This window comes from Spodoptera frugiperda, chromosome 5 (genome assembly GCF_023101765.2).
Source record: "Spodoptera frugiperda isolate SF20-4 chromosome 5, AGI-APGP_CSIRO_Sfru_2.0, whole genome shotgun sequence".
NCBI lineage: Eukaryota > Metazoa > Arthropoda > Insecta > Lepidoptera > Noctuidae > Spodoptera > Spodoptera frugiperda.
This window is the reverse complement of record NC_064216.1, coordinates 8,204,607-8,226,611: the sequence shown is the minus strand read 5'-3', so window position 1 is coordinate 8,226,611 and position 22,005 is coordinate 8,204,607. Positions and strand designations below refer to the sequence as shown.

At 35.9% G+C, this 22,005-nt stretch overlaps 3 protein-coding genes across 4 annotated transcripts; all 3 read left to right on the top strand.

Annotated features, from left to right (window-relative positions):
- Window positions 1-4,800: 4,800 nt before the first annotated feature.
- On the top strand, window positions 4,801-12,984 carry LOC118272260 (neurofilament medium polypeptide). Of its 2 annotated transcripts, none has more exons than XM_035588652.2 (6): window positions 4,801-5,195; window positions 6,880-7,049; window positions 7,538-8,383; window positions 9,851-9,963; window positions 10,079-10,222; window positions 10,582-12,984. In XM_035588652.2, the coding sequence occupies exons 1-6, from the start codon at window positions 5,000-5,002 to the stop codon at window positions 10,706-10,708; spliced, it is 1,596 nt and encodes a 531-aa protein (XP_035444545.2). In that variant the 5' UTR covers window positions 4,801-4,999; the 3' UTR covers window positions 10,709-12,984. The 2 variants fall into 2 exon arrangements, with proteins under 2 accessions (XP_035444545.2, XP_035444546.2); XM_035588653.2 differs by having other exon boundaries at window positions 4,805-5,195; window positions 7,541-8,383; window positions 10,582-12,983.
- A 925-nt stretch (window positions 12,985-13,909) lies between these two features.
- Window positions 13,910-16,170, top strand: LOC118271887 (protein insensitive-like). The gene is made up of 4 exons (XM_035588145.2): window positions 13,910-14,235; window positions 14,773-14,882; window positions 15,166-15,309; window positions 15,581-16,170. The coding sequence occupies exons 1-4, from the start codon at window positions 14,095-14,097 to the stop codon at window positions 15,690-15,692; spliced, it is 507 nt and encodes a 168-aa protein (XP_035444038.2). The 5' UTR covers window positions 13,910-14,094; the 3' UTR covers window positions 15,693-16,170.
- A 530-nt stretch (window positions 16,171-16,700) lies between these two features.
- LOC118271866 (uncharacterized) lies at window positions 16,701-21,037 on the top strand. Its single transcript, XM_035588117.2, has 4 exons — window positions 16,701-17,048; window positions 17,942-18,054; window positions 18,736-18,879; window positions 19,835-21,037. The coding sequence occupies exons 1-4, from the start codon at window positions 16,863-16,865 to the stop codon at window positions 20,076-20,078; spliced, it is 687 nt and encodes a 228-aa protein (XP_035444010.2). The 5' UTR covers window positions 16,701-16,862; the 3' UTR covers window positions 20,079-21,037.
- The last annotated feature ends 968 nt before the right edge of the window (window positions 21,038-22,005 follow it).

Below are 22,005 nucleotides of genomic sequence, written 5' to 3'. Positions count from 1 at the left end.
TACTGATAAACTGAGATACGTATAGTTTGCGCCGGTCCTGGGTTATTTTTTGAGCATTCTCCTTTTGCGTAGAACGTGTTTTCATTACACAATTATTAAGATATAAAAAGTTACGAATTAATTGTGATTTTCAAATAAGTAATTAAATAAGTTCGCCAATACACATTGTTAGTATTAAGTTAAATGACCCCAATATAATAAAAGTTTGTTTGTTTAGATGTTTAGATATTTGCCAGTCAATCACACTGAAACTACTGAACGCATTTTTTGATGAATGAGGAACGAATATAGACAGGGTATGGGCTGACTTCAATGATATGGTAGTTTTTATTCCACGGGAACCCGGTGAAGCCGCTGACAGAAGCTAGTAAATAAATAAAATAAAATAAATTAAAAGAATTTCATCACAAAATAAGAAAGTCAAAGTAAAAAAATCCGGTATATTATACTAAATAGGATATTACACCATTTTTTGGTAAAGTGGCTTAATTCAATCCTATGGTGATAATTAACTAATAAATAATTTCAAAATTTGTATTCAATCGATAAGTGCGTCACTAGAATTAAATTTTTCGCGCGCATACGCTCGACTCCATGTCGTTTTCTCATGACGTCACTACTTCAGTAAACAACAAGTCGTTGCAAAGAATACAATTTAAATAAACTATCATCATCAACAGCACTCGAACGTAATAATACATTGACAGGACGGACGCGTTGTTTACATGATGCTATGGACGTAAGAGCATGGCGGCTACCGTTTCGCTTAGCAAAATAACAGACAAAAAAAGCGAAAACTTTGAAATGTATTATACAATTATTTCATTAATTTTATGTACTGAAACTAACATTTTGCGTCTTGTTATTGACAAAACTATCTCATTTACTGCATACTACATAGAGTAAAATACCCTATTACGCATAGTATAGTTTTTAACCAAGCCACATCTTGCATAACCATTGGTCAGTTCCGTAGCCAACCAATAGTTACTGTCTCTTTACCGATGCATCAATCTTTATTTTCTTACCTGCATAGTAAGTAGCTGTGCCGCTGAACAAAAAAATACGGCTTTCGGATTTTTCCCTTTGTGCTACAACACATTGGTTCATGCCAAACTGTCCATGTTTAGACTTCGACGAGCACTTTTTGTGCAACGTCTATAGTGTGGGTGAACGAATTATTTTAGTCACTACCATAATATTCTCATACTAGCTTCCGCCTGCGACTCCGTCCGCGCGGATGTCGGTCTTCGCGTGGAAGTTTTATTTCTCCATTTTGAGTAACTCTGACAATGAGATCTTATAAATATCTATTGGACCCAACTAACAAATTTTTTTTCTACGTATTTTTCCAGGATAAAAAGTATCCTATTTTATGCACAGGATAATAAGGTATAAATATACCAAGCTTCATCGAAATCGAACCGTTAGTTTTCACGTGATGCCTGAGCATACAGACACACAGACAGACAAAAAAAAATTAATCACATATTTGGGTTTGGTATCGATCCAGTAACACCCCCTGCTATTTATTCTTTCAATATTTTCAATGTACAGAATTGACCTTTCTACAGATTTATTATAATATGAATGAATGAATAAATGAATGAATGATAGTGTTATAAACGTAAGAGTAGACAAATATAATCAGTAAGCTCCGAACTGCTAAGTTACCGAGAGTTATACGTGTTATTGTGAGACAACCATAAAAGATAGACATTTGCTGTCGTGAAATATTTTTTAAACAATTTTAAGGAGAACATTTCCGTCATACATGATTTCTGTGTAGCCTTAACCATTAACGCTGCACACGCGACGGAAGCTTAAAAATGAAGTAAGTTCTCCACTTTTCCCAACATTTACCTTCACTGTTCTGCTCCTATTGATCGTAGCGTGATGAAAAGTATACTATAACCTGCCCAGGAGTATGAAGAACAATTATACCAAGTTTCGTTGAAATCTGTCGAGACAGACAGACAGACAGACAGACAGACAAAAATTTTTCTGATTGCATTTTTGGCGTCAGTATCGATCACTAATCACCCACTGATAGTTATTTTGGAAATATATTTCATGTACAGAATTGACCTCTCTACAGATTTATTATAAGTATAGATATAGATGAATGAATGAATAAATGAATGAATGATAGTGTTATAAACGTAAGAGTAGACAAATATAATCAGTAAGCTCCGAACTGCTAAGTTACCGAGAGTTATACGTGTTATTGTGAGACAACCATAAAAGATAGACATTTGCTGTCGTGAAATATTTTTTAAACAATTTTAAGGAGAACATTTCCGTCATACATGATTTCTGTGTAGCTTTAACCATTAAGGCTGCACACGCGACGAAAGCTTAAAAAATTGAGTAAGTTCCCCTGTTTTCCCAACATTTCCCTTCACTGCTCTGCTCCTATTAATCCTAGCGTGATGAAAAGTATACTATAACCTGCCCAGGAGTATGAAGAACAATTATACCAAGTTTCGTTGAAATCTGTCGAGTGGTTTTTGTTTCTATAAAGAACATACAGACAGACAGACAGACAGACAGACAGACAGACAAAAATTTTTCTGATTGCATTTTTGGCGTCAGTATCGATCACTAATCACCCACTGATAGTTATTTTGGAAATATATTTCATGTACAGAATTGACCTCTCTACAGATTTATTATAAGTATAGATATAGATAGATATAGATAGAAGATAGAAGATAGATTATCGTAATTAATGAAACAATAAGCAATTTATTATTATTAAACTAATTGTAAGCTATTTTCAAATTAACTCTAAGCTAATCATTTAATTACAATTATGTTTTAAATTAAAGTTAAAGTTATAAAGAAAATTAAAGTTAGTCAAACATAATCAACATTTATACATTGATTATAAGTGTACTTTTGCTGCGAGTTATATGTATCTTCTAAGCATATTTAGACACCACTGACAAACTAATGTGAGCGTTAATCACCACGCTTCCTTCTCCATGCGAGAAGAGGCCTTTGGTGAGCAGTGGCTATTTACAGGCTGTGGTTGTTTTACGAGTTATATGTACTATGTATGTGCATATTTAGACACCACTGACAAACAGTGGAGGAAAACATCGTGAGGAAACCTGGACATACAATTTCTAATTATAATTTTGAAATCTCTAAACCGCATTGAGCATGTGTGGTGATTAATGTGAGTATTAATCACCACGCTTTCTTCTTCATGCGAGATGTGGCCTTTAGTCAGCAGTAGCCACTTATAGGCTGTGATTGTTTTACGAGTTATTTGTACTTTCTAAGCACATTTAGACACCACTGACAAACGGTGAAGGAAAACATCGTGAGGAAACCTGGACATAAATTTCTAATTATAAGTTTGAAATCGCCAAACCGCATTGAGCAAGCTTGGTGAATAATGTGAGCATTAATCACCACGCTTCCTTCTCCATGCCAGAAGAGGCTGACCCTCAATGCTGACCAAAGAGCAGTAGCCACTTACAGGCTATGGTTGTGTATTGTAAGTTGGTTGATAGATTTGTAAAGTTTTTATGTTATCGCCTGAATATTTATTATAATAGCTCAAATTATTTGAATCTTTGCATAAGATTTCACCTGCAACCTCTTGCAAGGTGCAGACTGGCGGACCTTTCATTTTCCTATTGAATGTACTATATGACGACATTGACTGCCCTGATATAATAATATGTATTACAAAAGCTGCACTTTAATGTTCCTCGTAAATCATTTAGATTCAGCGCGCCGATGTCAGTTCCTTCTTCCGCAACCAAGTATAGGAGTCATTCGTATATTGTCGCAAGCATTTAATACTAGACTCGCCGTGGCACGCAGGCAGCTTAAGTTCTTTAATCTATAAATACGCATACAGTGCTTAATGTATTAATTTGTGCAGCAGTGTGTAATTATCATAAATAATATAATTGACTGCCTCGTTGACCGAGTGCTTGCAAGTGCGACTGTCGGGCAAGGGGTCTCTGGTTCGATTCCCGGGTCGGGCGAAGTATTACTGGGCTTTTTTCAGTTTTTCGAAAATTTCTCAGTGGTAGGAAAATTTCTCACGTGAGAAAGTCTGGAAATGTGCCCGGTATATGGCAATAGGCTCACCACCTATAACATGGGACTTACAACATAAATTGTGAAAAGTGGGTGTACACAGTGGCATTACGTGCCATAATGTGCACATCTGCCTACCCCTTCGGGGTATGTATAATATAATTGAGTAACTTTAATATTGTATAGTTCTGTTGGCATTTTTTGTATTTTCTACTACGATTTGTGAAAACCTATAATTGGCTTTTTGTCACATTATACCATATTACATATTTATTCTAATTGTACAGCTGTTTATAAAAATACTTTCTATTTTTTTGTATTCCATGTGCTTAAATTATATTAGGAATAATAATTGAAGAAGGTATTGGGGTTGTAGGGGAAATACCAATGGGAACCACTGTTTCCGGAGTCTTCAGGTAAGTAGGTATTTAGATTAGTTTCTTAGAATAAATATCGATCCAAGAATCACATGAACGAAATCTCTTTATCTACAGTACAGTACTTACTACTAATTAATTATGAGAGTATAGGTAGGTACTTTAATTATCTTTCATCAGGTAGATAGACAACTAGATCATAATTTATTTACATAGAAGATACTACAATCAAATTACGAAAACATTAAAGTGGTCCAATAAACACTGACAAGTTATATCAAACAAATGCGGGTTGGAACACAAAATCGTATAAGTCGCCAGCCGAGAAACTGACATGGAAGTTGGTATGTTGCAAAAAAGGATGCGTTTTTTGTGGGTACCCGAGCCCGGGCCGTTGGCGAAATCTATTGTTGCGTCCGGCGGGCGGGGGTAGCAATAACTGCAGTAAGGGTGCAATGGAACTTTTACCTGAGTGACGTGCGGCTTGCCAACCAGTAGTGTGCCACACTTCGGAGCGATAGGATACTCGTTTACGGTCTGTGATTTTTGTGACTTCGACGATGCTTAGTTCAGCTTTCAGAGATTCAGGAAAGCATGGCATGAAGTGGGTCCTCATAGAATGGCAATCTAAAATGTATGAGGTGATCCACATTCGATCTATAATAAGCTCTCCGAACAAGACTGTGAAGCCAGGAGACATGGTGGAGCTGCACTGGGCCGGGAAAAAGAGAATGGCACGAGTTCACGCACTTGCAAGTAAGTACATGATTGTTACGTAACTTTAACGGTTCATTGTTGATTATGTATATTTATGTATTTTTTTTTCAAATAAGTTTATGTAGGATACGAAAAAATATAGATGCGAACATTTGATAAGATAGATGGACCAATATGTATCTTTGTTACTCTTTCATGAAAAATTCATAAATGGATTTAAATGAAATTTTGTATGAAGATAGATTGCTATAATTTGGAATCATTGATTAGAATTTTTATATTGGGAAGCACTGGTAAAAGCTAGTTTAGAAAACTTTTCGTTCGAGAATTTACCTGCGTAACGTGGCATTTTCTATTTTAGACAAAAGGATTAACAAGAAAAAAATACTAATTGTTTGAATGGGACCCATCCGTCCCAAAGCGTACCCATCGGCCGATAACGCATTTAACTGGAAAGGTCTATTGTGACGTTTGATTTCAAACTAAGTCTTATTTGCGTATTCATAAAGGCGAGTTCGTATTGTCTGTTCTAACTGGTATTGACAATGGACACTGCGTAGGTAACAGAATATAACAATAAGTTCGCACGAAGCACCCATACCCGGACTTTATGGTGTTATCTTAACTTTGTTTCAAGAACAATGTCAAAAAGAATTACTTTACAACCTTTACAATAGTTTTAGGGCAACAATTTAAAAATATTCTCTATCTGTCTATCTATTTGTCTGCACTAGTTAATATGACCACGTTACAGAAATAAATGTAATGGTATTTTTATTTAGCTGTTATCAGAATAACAGCAATTAATTGGATACCTAAATCTCATTCATGGGTTTGCCTATTCCGTTATTGGTGCGGCATTGAATCCCAACCAGATCCGCCATTTTTATATTGTGAAAATTTCGAGGCTTCTGATTGGCTACTCAGAAGGAATGCGCGTTCAAATCGTGGAAGGGGAACGCCTTGCCGCACTAAATAGCATCGCAACGTATTGGTTCGCGGGAAACTGCGTCGCATCTTAAGCACGTGTGCAAGCCTTGAATACCAAGGATTGATATTAGAATAAACAATAGGTATTACTGTTTTTCACATTGCACAGTTGATAACAGTCTCTTTTCTTTCTTTTTAAATATCATTGCTATGATTTAATTTGTCATGAGTGCGGTTACAAACACATGATTTCATATGTACCTGTATTACACCCAGACCCGGAACAACAATAAAATTTGCGTATGCGCATAAAAAAAAACACAAAGAATTCCCATGCGGGAATCGAACGCCGCGGCACGTCGCTCAGCTGCCGATGGTATAGCATTAGCCACTGCGTTAGTCTACTTATGATTATTTTGTTTACAATTGAATAAACTAATTAAGCTCTAAATTAAATCTAATAATTACAATGCACCCTACTTATATTTAATATACACCTATTTCTTAATTATTAATTAGGTAATTATTATCTATTATCAAGAATGACGTCTTTAAGAAATTCCATTTAATACATAGTTAACAAAATGAGTTTCAATTTTAAAATGACGTTCGGTAATGATACTTGCCTAGAAAAATCATTCCAATTCGCCTAGTCATTTTGCCTTAAAAATCATTAAAAAAACGACATTCATAATTATCAAATACTTATTGTACACAGTGGCTTCCCTATTACCATTGCTTAGTTTGTAAAAAAAAAATTAAAAGCAGTCAATATATGAACGTTTTCTTGCAGGTGAACGTGAAACTCTGGAAACTATGAAGAAGAGACGGTCGAGGTCTCCTCTACCAGGTCCTAGCAGGAGCAGGAGCAGGGTAGTGGAAGAGAAGGAGAAGGATTACTCTCCTAGTGCCTCGTCTTGGAAGCCAAGTGACGATGAGACTGAGTCAGCCGACTCCGATAAGGTTCGTTCACCTTTAATATATATAAAAAAAACATCTTTACTTATACCACTTATACATCAAGTGTGTGTTGTAATGAAAATGTAGGTACACATCTGATTATCCTTTCGAGGATAAAGGGGTGTGATGTAGTGCCATATTTAATTACTTTCCAAAAGAATTCTGTAAAATGCTGCTCTTCTTGTTTTTTTTAATCTAAATCTTTCAAAGATATTTCAGCCCCATCGTACCCTTTTAAATTACTTGTCTATTTCAATTTCATTACTCTAAAGTACTATTTGATTAACTGTTATTCGTGGAGGACCAAAATTAAATTGCACAACTTCTACAACACTCATATTCGTCGAAGATGGTACAGATAAAATGGATTGTATAATGCTTACATCAAATTTATTCATTTTAAAATCCTTCACGAATAAATCACGTTCTACTCCGTTTCCCTTTAACTTGCTTCTTGTTTACCTTTAACATTAATAATGTTTATTAATCAGCAGGACATCCAAGCGAAAAGAAAGCAAAAAATTATTGAAATGAAACGTCGCCATTTTAACCGACATTCAATGAAGAATGTGGTGACACCAAAGCACAGGCCCACTCCAGTTGTATCGCGGTCTGAGCAATCAACAAACGCTTCACGCAGGAGGATCCCACTGTCCCACGATGGCAGAATTAACAAGAGAAGCATGGACAGATCTTTACCGGATTTGGGGAGAAAAATTAGAACTGAGAGAAATAATCGTCGTATGACTAAGGATGATTATGATTTCCACATTGAAAATTTGAAAGCGAGTTTTCAATGCCTTGTAGATTGTCTCTCACGCAGCAAGAGTTTTTCACCAAACTCTTCGCCACGTGAGGAGTCACCTGAGGCGCCACAGTGGTATGAGTCACCCAAGGGGCGACAGTGGCATGAACCACCTGTGTCACCGCAGTCACCGCAGTCACCGCAGTCGCCACAATCGCCGGAGTCACCGAATGCACAGGCCTATAACAGGAAACGACAGCATAGAAACATGAACCGCTTTCTAGATGACAGCCAAGCTGGCCCCAGTCGCCCCGTAGAACCCATGGAGGAAGATCACCACATGAGTGAGAATGAGTTTGATCGATCAGATGACGAAGTCCTCATCACTAACAAGTTCAGCAAAGTTCTCAGTAAAGAAATAGATAGAATGAAAACAGACAAAAATGTCACTTTTAAAACTATTGAGAGGAGTATAAAGAGAATCACTGAAGAAATAAGGAGAAGTCAAGTGTTTGCCGAATTGAAATTAAATATGGAAAATCAAAAGGAGGAACCCGCCGAAAAACCAGCAGTCAAAGTGGATAAAGAATGGGTAATGTTATATTTTGTTATAATATTTCATAGTAAACAAATCACAGTTTCTGTTCCTATTCCAATAAGCATTTACCTTAAATGTCAAAATACCTATTGGAACACGTTACTGTGCCTTATACGACTCTCACTGATTTAATTGGGTGGGTAATGTAACAAGGTAACAACATAGATCGAAAATCTAGACACACGGCAGTGTGTCCGCCAAGTTCGAGCAAAAAAACCGACACACCGGCCGTGGGTTATATTACACGAACCATTTCGGGCCAAGTTCGACCCACCTATAACTCAAAATCTATTTTATCTACGCATATGAAATTTCTAGTATCTGTCGAGATCTACTTACTTATCTAAAATACAAAATTTCATTAATGTACCTATTGTAGGTCTTGAGATATTGACGTCAGAAAATCGCTATTTTTACTATACACTCACTGACTGACTGACTCACTCACTCATCAAAAACCTAGACCACTTCCAATGGTCGTATTGACTGAAATTTGGCATGGAGGTAGGTCTTTAGGTCAAAGTAAAGGAAAAAATCTGAAAATGGCCAAGTGTGAGTCGGTTTTAAAAATAATGAAGGTGTAAATTCATACCCCTAAGAAACTAAAACAAAAAAATTATCTATATCTTCCAATGGTCGTACCGACCTAAAATTCGTTACGAAGGTTTGTATTTAGTCAAAGTAAAGTAAAATAAGAAAAAAAGAAAATAAACCTTACAAAAATAAATGAAATCCCACCCAAAACATAAATGTGAAAGGCTGCCAAGTTCGATAATATTGGAATGCTTCGCCTATAAAAGCCAAGTTCCATACACAGACTTCAGTTAAAAATGATATAACTTGGCAAGTTTTAATAGAAAATTATATACTTGACTCATTGCGTTTAGTAGGTTTATAACAAAGTGTGTGAAAACTTGCCAACTTGTTATATCATTTTTAACTGAGGTCTGTGTATGGAACTTGGTACTTATTTAGATTTCACTAATTTTATAGGCGAAGCATTCCAATATTATCGAACTTGGCAGCCTTTCACATTTATGTTTTGGGTGGGACTTACAATAATAGGAATATACTCGTAAAATGGGGAAGAGTTGAAGAGAAGAGGATATTTTTTTTATCTAAAAGTTTGCATTCGAATGTTAATAATAATGTGTTGTGATGGCCTCGGGTTTAATGAGTCCGCTTCTCATGTAGTGTGGGTTCGAAACCTACCAATGGCAAGTATCAATGTGACTCTTTCCGAGTTACATGTACTTTTTAAGATTATTTAGACACCACTGACAAACTGTGAAGGAAAACAGGACACCTGGGCTTACAATTATCAATTATAAGTTTGAAATCCACATTGAGTAAGGGTGCTGATTAATGCTCCATGTGAGAAGAGTCCTTTGGTCAGCAGTGACCACTTATAGGCTGTTGATGTGATGTGTGATGTGATAATAATACGAGTATTGTTCACAGGTCGCGATTGGCACCGGGGAAACTTTAGTGCACAAGTCTAAGTACGACAAAATCAATTGGAAGTCTTACACCGTTGCCACAAGATCTTTGCTTCTTGCAATCTTCCCAAGAAGGTAAGTAATCGTATCTGTATTGTGGACGTATAAGAATGTGAAATTTATAGTGTTTATATAGTTGAGTTTTAATTTACCTTAAAAAAATATGCTAATAAAACATGTATTTTCACAGCATCTTGGCCACGCATTCATTGACTGGAAAGAAGTCGCCAGCCTTCCAAAACAAGCCAGCCAAAATGTGCTTGGATCCACAAATCGTTACTGATGTTATTTGCGAGATATCGAACAAATTTGGGGTAGCAGAAAATTTAGTTCGGTGAGTTGATACATACATTTAATGTTTTTTCTCTAACGTATTATAAATATTTACTAAATTTTGATTACCAAAATGTATAATATATAAATAGTCAGGTTTTCTTTCCTGACGTTATAACTCCAGAACGCACGAACCGATTTCCAAGGTTTTGGTTTTCGTTCGTTGGAAAGGTCTCGGACTCCGTGAGATTTATAAAATTCAAGAAAAATTGCAACAGTAAAGCAGGAAAGCAATGAAAATCATTGGTAGGGAAACAGAGTTCGCCGGATTTGCTAGTACTTTAATAAACTTTAATATACCCTCATCTGAAGTTGTACAACTCGTGAACACAACTCAATAACCCTTTATTTAATTTGCAGGGGCATCATTACCACTAAGTGCGCTGATGAGGCTAAGATGCTAAAAATGCGCCAGGGTAAAATGCTGGCGGCTATAGAGAACAACGAAAACATTCCGCCGCCACCCGATGCTGACGGACAAGCCTAGAGGTTACGTATAGTCGACCAACTATACGAGTGCAATGTGCAAGTATCGGATTTCCGACGGTTCAACCGTAAATTGTACGTTACACTTTATCTACAAATAAACATACTACGAGTATATGTTAAAAGTCACACCAGTCACATGAATAATATAATAACATTTTCTAAATTATAAACAGATTTTTTATGAATTAAAAAAAAATATAAACAAAACTTTAGTCTTTAGAATGGGTTTAGTCAAAAGACCTTCGTTTAATTGAGTGTTTTTAGGTAATTCAGTGAGAGATACTATGGATTCTGTTGATCTGTAACGTGTACCACGTCGGGAAAGTGTTAGAAGTTCGATCGATAACACATTGTTTTTATTCTTTCTTATTATTATATACCTGTTTAAGGTAATTGATTATCTGATTGATTGATTTATTGAATTGATTATTTTCAAATGTGATTTTCTTGTTTTTTACATTATTTACATTAATTGTAATTGTTATTAAGTCTATTGTAAGTCTCTGCGTCAATTAGCGGCACGGAACGAATAGAAATACTTATAGGTAAATACCTAACATTTAATAATATGTATATTCGACTAAGTGCCTCTTCAGTCAATGGTCGCAAGTGAGACTGGATTTTCTATTGATGCCAAATTCGTTCCTTTTATTTTATTCTTTAATGGGCTAGGCAGTGCTAGGACATTAGCCTCCCCATTATTTTTCTGGAGAGTTTGAATAAAGTGTGTATGTCTATACATTTATTATGTATAATTATGTTTTTATCATGTTTATCGTTATGATTTTATATGTTCAACATTATGTTCTATAAACTCTGTTATACTTAACTAAACTTCAGTTGTCTGACCATTGTGCACAATTTCCTTTAAAACGTAAACATGATGCATTTTTTGTTTAAGTAGCAACATAAATGGGCTTTTAAATAAAAACCTGACAAAACTGGAATTTACTGGGGTGAAAAAAATGGTTTTGCTGAGACACCTAAAATATTTTATCTCAGGCAAACTCTGTATTGTCAGTCTTATCGAAATAATTTGAGGTGATTATTAAAATGTGTAGGGAAAAATCCCTATATGGCATACATAAATAGGCATTTTACACATTCATGTGGTCGGAAACATAATGGTAGACAACTGATGTTTAGATTTGCTGATGTTTGGGACCAAAAATATAATATACCTACATATTATGTAGGTCTATACGGTAACGCTTTTTTATCTACTTGTGCCAAATCGTTTTGATTATTTCAAGTTGTCCCAAATTTCAGTGACAATATTATTATATCAAGTAACATTCTACTTAATTTATTTATGTACAATGTATATGTATATGTCATTTCAGACAAAAAACTTGGTGACTTTATGTCAGTAAGCTGATGTTCACCTTTTTATTCGAAGTAGGTGTCCCTGAAAGTATTGATCAGTCTGAACAGGTGCATGGGAAGCATAACGTCTAACGTTTTAACTATGAGAATATCGGTGCTATTCTAAACTGTTCAATAGCACAATAATAAATATAAAATAGAAATAAATATAAAAATCTGACTGCACGGTTGGCGCAGTGGCTGGGCAACTGGCTGCTGCGCAACGGGTAGCGGGTTCGATTCCCGCACGGAGCAACTCTTTGTGTGATCCACAAATTGTTGTTTCGGGTCTGGGTGTCATGTGTATGTGAACTTGTATGTTTGTAAACGCACCCACGACACAGGAGAAAATCCTAATCTGGGGCAACGTTTTAAAAAAAATAAATATATCTACTGATTATTTTCATCGGAGTTTTTAATTATTACGTTATCGGCTTACTCACGTAACTGTTTGACGAGGAACTCGACTAGTTTCAAGCCATGCTAGAGGCTTATATTCATGAGCAGCATTCCGCGACAATCGCCGCGTTGTGTCGTCGTGATTAAGTCGATTACATAATAATTAATTTAGTATGTCTTACCAAAGTTATAAGAATCGCACAGACATGTCGGTTACTACTTGTGAACTGTTAAGGATAGCATGGACATTCCCAGGATGAAAATGTTTTGGATCGACCTTGTTCATGCAAGTGTTTATTGGTGATATTTTAAGGGACACCTCCACGTTCTCCTTTAAACTAAAGTTACTAATTTACTATTTTTATTTGTGATACGAAAGGAACTCTTCGTTTTAAAAATGTAATAATTATACACTTGTAAGTGTAATGTGTATGTCTTATGTCTTTTATATTGATTTCATTGATGACTTTTATATTAAGATTGAATAAAACGTTAAGTACACGTAATACAATTTTTATTAGTTGTTTTATTTCATCAATATGTACCTATGACATTACCCCCTTTTTCTGTGCAAATGTATAGTGGCCATAGTTGCTTTAAAAACAGTTAGGCGCTTTGCACATGGAGCAACTTAAGTTGAGGAAACTATCAACATTTTAAAAGTTTCTTGTAAAAAGTTGATAGTTGCTATAACGCCTAAGGCGCTTTGCACATGGAGCAACTATTGGAGCAACTGGCAACTGGCAACTAGCTGTTTACATATATTTCAATTGAACCGCGCACACATAGCAACTCGAGTTTCGAGTTCCGGTAATCGTCAACAGTTTTCAGTTGCTGTAATCGATGACTAAGATAGTTCCTAATTGCCGCAACTAGCAACTGTTAAATATTATACCGGTTTTTAAAGTTGCCGTCGACGGCGACGACGTAATAAAATGAGAGCAAGTGCTGCTTCTTCGATATCCATTGTCACACTGAACGCTGATCGCTGCGTAGATTTAGCAACTCGGTTATGAAAGTTGCTCACAGATTGCCATAAAATTGCGGCAAACGTAAACGTTATAGCAACTATCAACTTTTTACAAAAAACTTTTAAAATGTTGATAGTTTCCTCAACTTAAGTTGCTCCATGTGCAAAGCCCCTTAACTGATCGTTACAATGATCAGATTGAATCGAGTTGAATTTATTTTTTATATTGAATTTAATTTTATTTAACTGTTTTTTACAATAACAAAGCCGTACGCCGCATCGTTTTGATTTACATTTTTTTTTTATTACGGACATCTAAATAACAATTTACAATGAAGTATATATTTGATTGATTACAAAAGGTACAACCAATAATTTATAATATAATTTTTATTAAACCCTACTGTTTTACTCACACTAAGAAATAGTCAAAGAAGTGGGTAGAATTGAATAAGAATGGGTTATTTTTGTTGTAATCGCAATAGGCAGTTGGTGATTGACGAGACTTGTAGTCAGGGGGCTGCTGTCAGGTTACAATAAAACTCTGAAGTTTCTAGTAAAGAAGGCTAAAGTTATATTGACATGTACTAAAACAGTACCATATTTGAAAGATATTAGATACTTGATCAGCGAGTTTCGTGATTTCCAAAATGAGTGATATAGAAAACCAGGACGTTGACCGTATAAATGAAGATAACGACTCTGACTCTGATCCTGATCCAGCTGCAGACGAGGCGGCGCTGAATAACGAGGATGACAACACTTTTCAAAGTGAACCAGAAGTGGAATTGGTAATTTTATAATTTTAATTGTATTTCGTATAATAAACACATTAGCTTCTGCTCGCGCTCTTCTAAGGATAATAAACAAATCATTTAGGAATCTTCGACAATTCGTACATAAACATTTTATTATATTAAAGCTATTCGACAGATCTTAATTACACTTTTTTTTTAAGTGTGGGGCAACCATACTCAAATTTTTTCGTATCGTGGGTACGTTTACAAACAACAAGTTTACATACCTAAATATGACACTTGGACCTGAAACAACAATTTCTGGATCATACAACAAGTTGCTTCATGCGGGAATCGAACCCGCTACACGTCAGTTATTTACTGATTAACAGATATGTAATTTATTGTGTTTTTAAATGACAAAATTGAACAAAATTCCTTTTCCGGGTGAAGTGATGACTGTGGAGGTTTATCGCGGTGCAATTAACCAGTTGGAAAAATAAATAATACTTTTAGGAGAATGGGCTCGCCTCTTATCGCCACGCATTTCATCAGTGTTGACATAAAAAATAAAGCTGATATTATTTCCAGATCAGTATTGGTTATGGTACTATGGTACCTAAACATGCGTACGAAAACATCAACTGGGCCTGTTATAAAATCGCCACAAGGTCTTTACTTCGACTTACCTTTCCAAAACAGTAAGTATACCTACAACCTGTATTTATGGTTTAGCAGACGTACCTAAAAATTGTCATACATTATTTATACACCTTCTCTAAGTTACAGAGTAGGTAATGTTTATTTGTAGTTATGGGTTTTCATTCATTCAGATTCAGATTTTTGTAATAGGGTAGCTATTGCAAAACTCTTACAAAAATTTTAATTTCACTGGCCACCTTGAAGCATCCCTCTTAATCCTTTTTTTTGTTTCGTAGTGGTATGGTAAAAATGTTAACAGAACACCAAAATTTCATTTCACAGGATTTTGGCGACCCATTGTTTGAGTGGGAGGAAGTCACCAGCCTTTCCGAATAAGCCAGCAAAAATGGGCTTGGATCCAGATATAGTTAGAGATGTGATTGTTGAGGTAGTGAGGAGATGTGGCGCACAAGAAAATTGGATTCGGTAAGATGATTCATAAAAGTACAGCGTTTGTAAGTAAAGCCGTATTAAGTAGGTATTAGGTATGTATTGCGGTACAAGTTGTGAGCGCTCCCAATTCAATGGGTTCACAATCTCGCAATTTTCAATAACAATCTTGCAAATTTTTGCAAACAAATTATAAAAATAAGTATCTGTGTTATTGAAAGATGACTTACGAATTCACTCGAATGGACATCCTGAAAGAAACAATCTGCATTTTGCTATTTATTTAACCACAATATTTTATTTCTAGGAGCGTCATTGCAAGTAAATGCTCTGAGGAGGCCAGGATACGTAGAACACAAATGAGTAAGCTGGTAGCAGCTAGAGCAAATAATGAAAATATTCCACCAAACAACAACTGAGGGTGCTAAAGCACAGAATACTAGCTGAAGCATAAGACAAAAGAGGAGACTGGACAAGAGTTATATAATCGAACAAGGTAGACCAGAAGCAAAACGAAATGAACGAAAGTAGATAAGACAAGATAGGTAGTATTAAGACAGTTTACCCATGTGTGGTAATGTTACATTTTATCGACAAAAATCATACAAAATAATTTTAACAATCCTAGTGATCATTCGACTTGTAAGTCTTGTAACCGTCATTATTAACCGATCTTCATTCGAGATCGATCTCTTTTTTCCACATACATAAATACAGCTAATGTCGTAAATTGATCTTAATCCACAGATTATGAATTGATACTTATTAGGTATAATTTCGGTATTGGTTATTAATTTTAAAATTTAATATACATATGATGTACTTTTAATTAATTTGAATAATTATTACTTTTATAATAGGATTAAATGAAAATCGTAATAAAATATTTTGCTCGTATCTAGTTGTTTTATTTCAAAGTGATATTTTATTAATATATTAGCATGAAACCAGCAAACCGCACCGTCCTTTTCTCTTGAATCTGAAGCCCCTATTTGTACATTGGGAGACTTACTTCTCCCGTGAGCCTCACTGTTCATGTTGACCACCGTGCCAATAAATCGAATGCACAATGATACATAGAAACAGTTGCGGTCGGATAAATTCGGATATTTTGACTGTTCATATTTTTGTTTTATTCATTAACGCATATAAAAACGACAAAGGCTTGTCAAACCTGCCATTTTGATAATTTTTTGACACCAATAAAATATTGCCATATCATAAAAATCTAAAATTTCACACATTTATTTGGTAGACTTGGGTAAATAATAAGATAAGAAATTATTTAAAACTGATTTACAAAAGACCAACAAAACTATTGTTTTTATGTATCTTAGTTCAAAATAAAGTTAATTAATTGCCACCCTAAGAAACTGGATGAAAAAAGACGTGGGTATACTGCGGTAAGAATGCATTATTTTTGTTGGTACCCGCACTGGGCTATTGGCGAAGTCTTTTAGTGTGTGCTCTGGAAGTGGGAAGTAATCACTGATTCACACTGAAGTTAGGTTGTAATAAAACTTAGTCTGAATTACGTAGTACACTAGATTTTTTTTGGATCTTTGATCAGGGAGTTCCTGATTACCAAGATGAGTTCAGACGAGAATGACCTTAACCGGCGACCCTCAGACGAGGAAGATGGGAATAGACCTCATCGTCCACGGAGTGCCGCGATGAGGATGTGGGAGATGCGGTGGAAACGAAGGTTAGATAAAAGGTACAGACATAAACTGATGAAAAAGAGAAGACTGGAGAAGAGAACACATGGAGCATGGGTAATGTTTTACTTTGTTATAATTATGTATTTTGTTTAGGTATATGTATATGTAGGTGGCCTATGTAAAATTGTGGTGGACTTTAGCATCCTGCGGTACGATTTTTACAGTGTTTTGGTATAAAAAATAGGAAATAATTCCCTGAAACACAATCTAATGGCTTTTCTTGAGAAAACTTGTAGTTTTTGAGAAAATGGTATTTAAATTTGTGACGTTAAGTTCATAAAAATCATAGACTTAGCATAAAATATTTTATTATGGTAGTTTGGAACGTCACATTACGTGCACCTTATAAACTCTCATTGGAGTAGTTAGATGAAATGGTGAGGTTCGAGAAATAACGCGTGACGTAAAAATAAATCACACACTCTTAGAAAAATAAAATGCGTCTATTATAAAAACATAAACAATAGTAAGTACTAAATAGAAAATGGCGAAGATGAATAATCATGAGCAACGTCACACCTTTTATCCCCGAAGGGGTAGGCAGAGGTGCATATTAGGGTACTTAGTGCCACTGTACAATATACACCCAGTTTAAACCAATTGTTTTATAAGTCTCTTGTAATAGGGGGTGAGTCTGTTGCCATATTCCAGGGGCCTTAGTCTGCTATTAAAATTGTGTCAGAATGGTCGATCACTAAGCAGTGCGAGAGGGACGGAGCTATGTAGGTTGTATGCATTCTGACACAATTGTAATAGCACACTAAGGCCCCAGACTCCGTGCTACTATTGAGAAATTCAAAAAACTGAAAAAAAAAAAAACCAGTAATACTTTGTTGTTTGGCCCGACAGTCTCCATTGCGACCACTCGATCAACGAGGCAGTCATTTCAATAATCATTTCGGTATCAAAAGGTTTGCATAAGAAGTGAAGCTGAATGTTGTTTACAGATCGGTGTTGGCACTGGAAATACGTTGATACTTAGAGAAAGGTATGATAAGGTCAATTGGTCGACCTACAATACTGCCATGAGGACTTTACTCGAAGCAACCTTTACGAAACTGTAAGTAATCCATACATCCTAATATAAATCCATTATAAATGTGAAAGTGTGTTTGTCCGTCTTTCGCCGCAAAACGGAGCGACGAATTGACGTGTTTTTTTAAAGTGGATGTAGTTGAAGGGATGGAGAGTGAGACAAGCTACATTTTTCTCTTTTTAACTCCTCACTTTCCTAAATTAAGGATGGAAGTTTGTATGGAGTATTTCATAATTTAAAAGGCTAGAAATTGGTATGCGGACTATTTGCTACTAACTAAAATATCAAGCACCACTTTTATTATCTGCCCCCCTTAAAAAAGCGCAACCGAAAACGCGAGCAGAACTAAATTATTTAGCACTAATTTAAAGAGGCAGTTCCAATGGGAACGCGGGATTAGCCGCTGGCAGAAACAAGTTGTATATGCGTGTAAGGGCCGTAGCCTATGGGCTGGTCGCCGTTGATCGTTCATACGAACATACCGGTCAAAATCTTATGTCCAAATACTCAAACGCTAATAAATTTTAAGACGCTCTCAAGACTATTTCTGTCGCTATCAATTCTTTATAAAATAACAGAGATAGCACAATATTTAAGCACAACTTAAAATTGAGTAGCATTTCAGTATTCGGGCGTTAGTCCTTCTTTCTGTTTCACCTTAGTATGGTAAATATATTCAAACAATACTAACATTTAATTTCACAGGACCTTGGCGACCCATTGTTTGACTGGAAGGAAGTCACCAAGTTTCCCACATAACCCAGCAAAAAAGCGGTTTGATCCAAGAGTAATTTCTGATCTGACTTATGAGGTACAGAAGAGATTCACCGTAACAGCTACTTGGTTGCGGTGAGTTAAGTAGAAGTTATCAAATCAAATCAAATTTATTTTCAGAATTGCTTCCATAATTTGTTAGTAACAATGTTGTTAGCCTATGTTAGTAATAGAATAATAACAATAAAACAAAACAATGAAAGAAATTTAGGGACTTTCTCTCGTGTGTGTGTACCGCGGCAGCCCCATCAGCACCCTGAACGCATTATTATATTGCACACGCAGAGCGTTGTATGTCCTCTGCGTGTATTTGGTTCACAAACTGCACGTGTAAAAGGTCTGGCAGAAAGCCCTAAAGAGTGTGACCTTCACTTGTTCAGTACAGACAGTAAGGTCTTCGGTAACCCAGTGGCCCAGATACTTGAAGTGAGTGACTTGGTTAAATCGTGTACCATAGAGTGAGACGGGAGATACCACTGTAACCTCTCTTTTTGGAGCTTTAAATACCATGATCTCACTCTTATTTACATTGTATCTGAGCCCGTGGGCTTCCGCTTACTCCTCATATATATTAAGTAGCTTACGCAACGCACTGATTGAGGGGCTGAGCAAGACCATGTCATCCGCGTAGCTTATATTATTAATGCATATGTGACACCCGGTGCCGGTGCAGCTCAGCCTTCCAATCAGGCGGTCCATATATAAATTAATAACCTCGGTGAGGTCAACCCTCCCTGCCGCACCCCACACTCCAACCTATATTCCTCCGACTTGCTCCATGTTGTTATAATGTTCCATGTTGCTTCTCCCTTCGTAATATGTACAATATAATAATCTAACCGCCGTACCCAGAGTCGGTTAACGATTACTTAACCCAGTCTTTAGTAATTGTTTTCGGACCAAAATCGTTACTAAGGAATAGTTAAAGTAATCATTAAATGTCTCTGAGTGCGGCAGTTAGATAAAACTATGTTTTCAGTTCTTAACTGAGTATATAATCTATCACCAAAGCGCACAACTTTATTTGCAGGCGCATCATTACAAGCAAATGTGGCAACGAGGCTCGGATGCTTAAAATACGACAGAAAAAGCAAAAACGTTACACTCGTGCAGGGAATGCAAACCCGGCGCCACCACCACCAGCTGAGGCTGCTGAGGCTGCTGAGGCTGCTGATGCTGCTGATGCTGTAGTAGCACCACCACCAGCTGACGCTGCTGAGGCTGTAGCACAAGAAGGAAATAGACGCAGGAGAAGAGTCCGTCAGAGAGAGTGACTTTATTGAAACTGTGCATTTTATGGCTTATACATACTAACATATCTCAAAAATAACGAAAGCATATATTTTCAAGTGATGTTACACAAATTACCTAAAATATCCGAGCAATTAAAAATTAATAAACGAAAACACGAAATAAAATAGGTAGGTTTAAAATTATATCACACCACAAGCCGTACGGAGAAGGTTTGAGCATCAATCACCACGCTTGCTTAATGAGGGTTCGACGCGTATTTTGCTTATTTAGTTAAAGATGTAGTTCCTTTTATAAATTTCGTTGAAACTTGGGAAAAGTATTGTTTGTAGCCAGTCTACAAAATATATTTTTATAGAATAATGTGGATTATTTTTTAATTTTATAAAAATCTAATAATATTTGAATATTATAGTGTGTTGTGTACTTTTGCTATAATCCACTAATATACGTAGGTCAACTTAAACCTCTCTGAGTATCGTCTGAACCTGACTTAAACTTTGTTTTACCTAAACTTCTGTTAAAATAAGACCGTTGTGGTCCATTTTATTAAGTTTCACCTTGGACCGCACATACATTTTTAGTTTTAAGTGCCAATCTGACATGGATTTCATATTTGAGTAGAGTAAGAATGATACCCTCGCAGAAAACGTGTTTCGTCGTGTGAGAAATTACCGGAGACCCAATTACCCCCCTTTCCCAAACTCCCCAATCCTGGAATCTTAAATTCCTAATCCCCAAATCACCGACAACGCACTGGTAACTTAGTAAAAATTAAGGAGATTCACTAACACGACTGGGCTTTACTTGGATAAAAGTAATCCCATCAAAAACATCCTGTAAAAAACCCAAGTCTCGCAGCTCAGTCTTTCTACCGTCAAAAGTTGTGAGATCCATGTAATACCAAGTCGGTTAATCTATTTAGTGTCTACTTGAAGGACCTTCTGTCTTAAGTTATTACATAAGTTATTATCATGCCAATATTAAAAATATTTAACGTTTTAAACAAATAGATCGACTTGGACATCGCTTGATTTGATTATTAGTATGTATCACACTACACAGCACGACGGGCCAGCGACCAACAGGAACGAGAGTTTCAATCGCGTGAGGCGCGAGAGACTAAAGAATCTAATATAATATTGTAATATTCATTTTGTTTTCATGCGATGTCCAAGTCGATCTATTTGTTTAAAACGTTAAATATTTTTAATATTGGCATGATAATAACTTATGTAATAACTTAAGACAGAAGGTCCTTCAAGTAGACACTAAATAGATTAACCGACTTGGTATTACATGGATCTCACAACTTTTGACGGTAGAAAGACTGAGCTGCGAGACTTGGGTTTTTTACAGGATGTTTTTGATGGGATCTCACTTCTTTTTGTAGAGCCTTTCTTTTTGATACCATCTACTTCTAACGAATTTTGTTAAAGGTAGTAATAATGTTGTTCAGTTTCATGGGCTAAACACACCCTTACCCACCCTATACCCCCTCCCTTGCCTCATATGGTAGGTACCTATCTACACCTATTAAATTTATAACCACCACCAACCACCAACTGCATAAATAACTTTGTAATCCCATATATTTATATGGGATTACAAAGTTATTGATGCAGTTGGTGTATTTGGAAAACTGGACCGAAATTACAAAATATTTAAGTTTTCCCATGATTAAGACACTAAACTCTATATGTATTCCAAATATGAAGCTTCTAAGTCTGCTAGAAGTGCCTTGGACTTTTGATGATCGGTGAGTCAGTGAGTGACAAAATTTAGAAACTTTAACAAGTTGTCATTCTTAAACTACTGGTTCAAATTGACTGAAATTTTAAATATTCCGTGTTTATACAATGCCGGATTAGTTACTGAAGATTCAGGTTTCTTGCTTTATCCACAACCGAATTATAGGGGTCGAAAAAGGCCCGAATTGCTTCGAGAAAA

Coding starts and splice junctions, on each gene's coding strand:
- LOC118272260 (XM_035588652.2), top strand. CDS start 5,000: ATGCTTAGTTCAGCTTTCAGAGATTCAGGAAAGCATGGCATGAAGTGG. Junction 8,384..9,850: donor TCAAAGTGGATAAAGAATGG/GTAATGTTATAT, acceptor TATTGTTCACAG/GTCGCGATTGGCACCGGGGA. Junction 10,223..10,581: donor GTAGCAGAAAATTTAGTTCG/GTGAGTTGATAC, acceptor TTTAATTTGCAG/GGGCATCATTACCACTAAGT.
- LOC118271887 (XM_035588145.2), top strand. CDS start 14,095: ATGAGTGATATAGAAAACCAGGACGTTGACCGTATAAATGAAGATAAC. Junction 14,236..14,772: donor GTGAACCAGAAGTGGAATTG/GTAATTTTATAA, acceptor TATTATTTCCAG/ATCAGTATTGGTTATGGTAC. Junction 14,883..15,165: donor CGACTTACCTTTCCAAAACA/GTAAGTATACCT, acceptor TTCATTTCACAG/GATTTTGGCGACCCATTGTT.
- LOC118271866 (XM_035588117.2), top strand. CDS start 16,863: ATGAGTTCAGACGAGAATGACCTTAACCGGCGACCCTCAGACGAGGAA. Junction 17,049..17,941: donor AGAGAACACATGGAGCATGG/GTAATGTTTTAC, acceptor TGTTGTTTACAG/ATCGGTGTTGGCACTGGAAA. Junction 18,055..18,735: donor GAAGCAACCTTTACGAAACT/GTAAGTAATCCA, acceptor TTAATTTCACAG/GACCTTGGCGACCCATTGTT.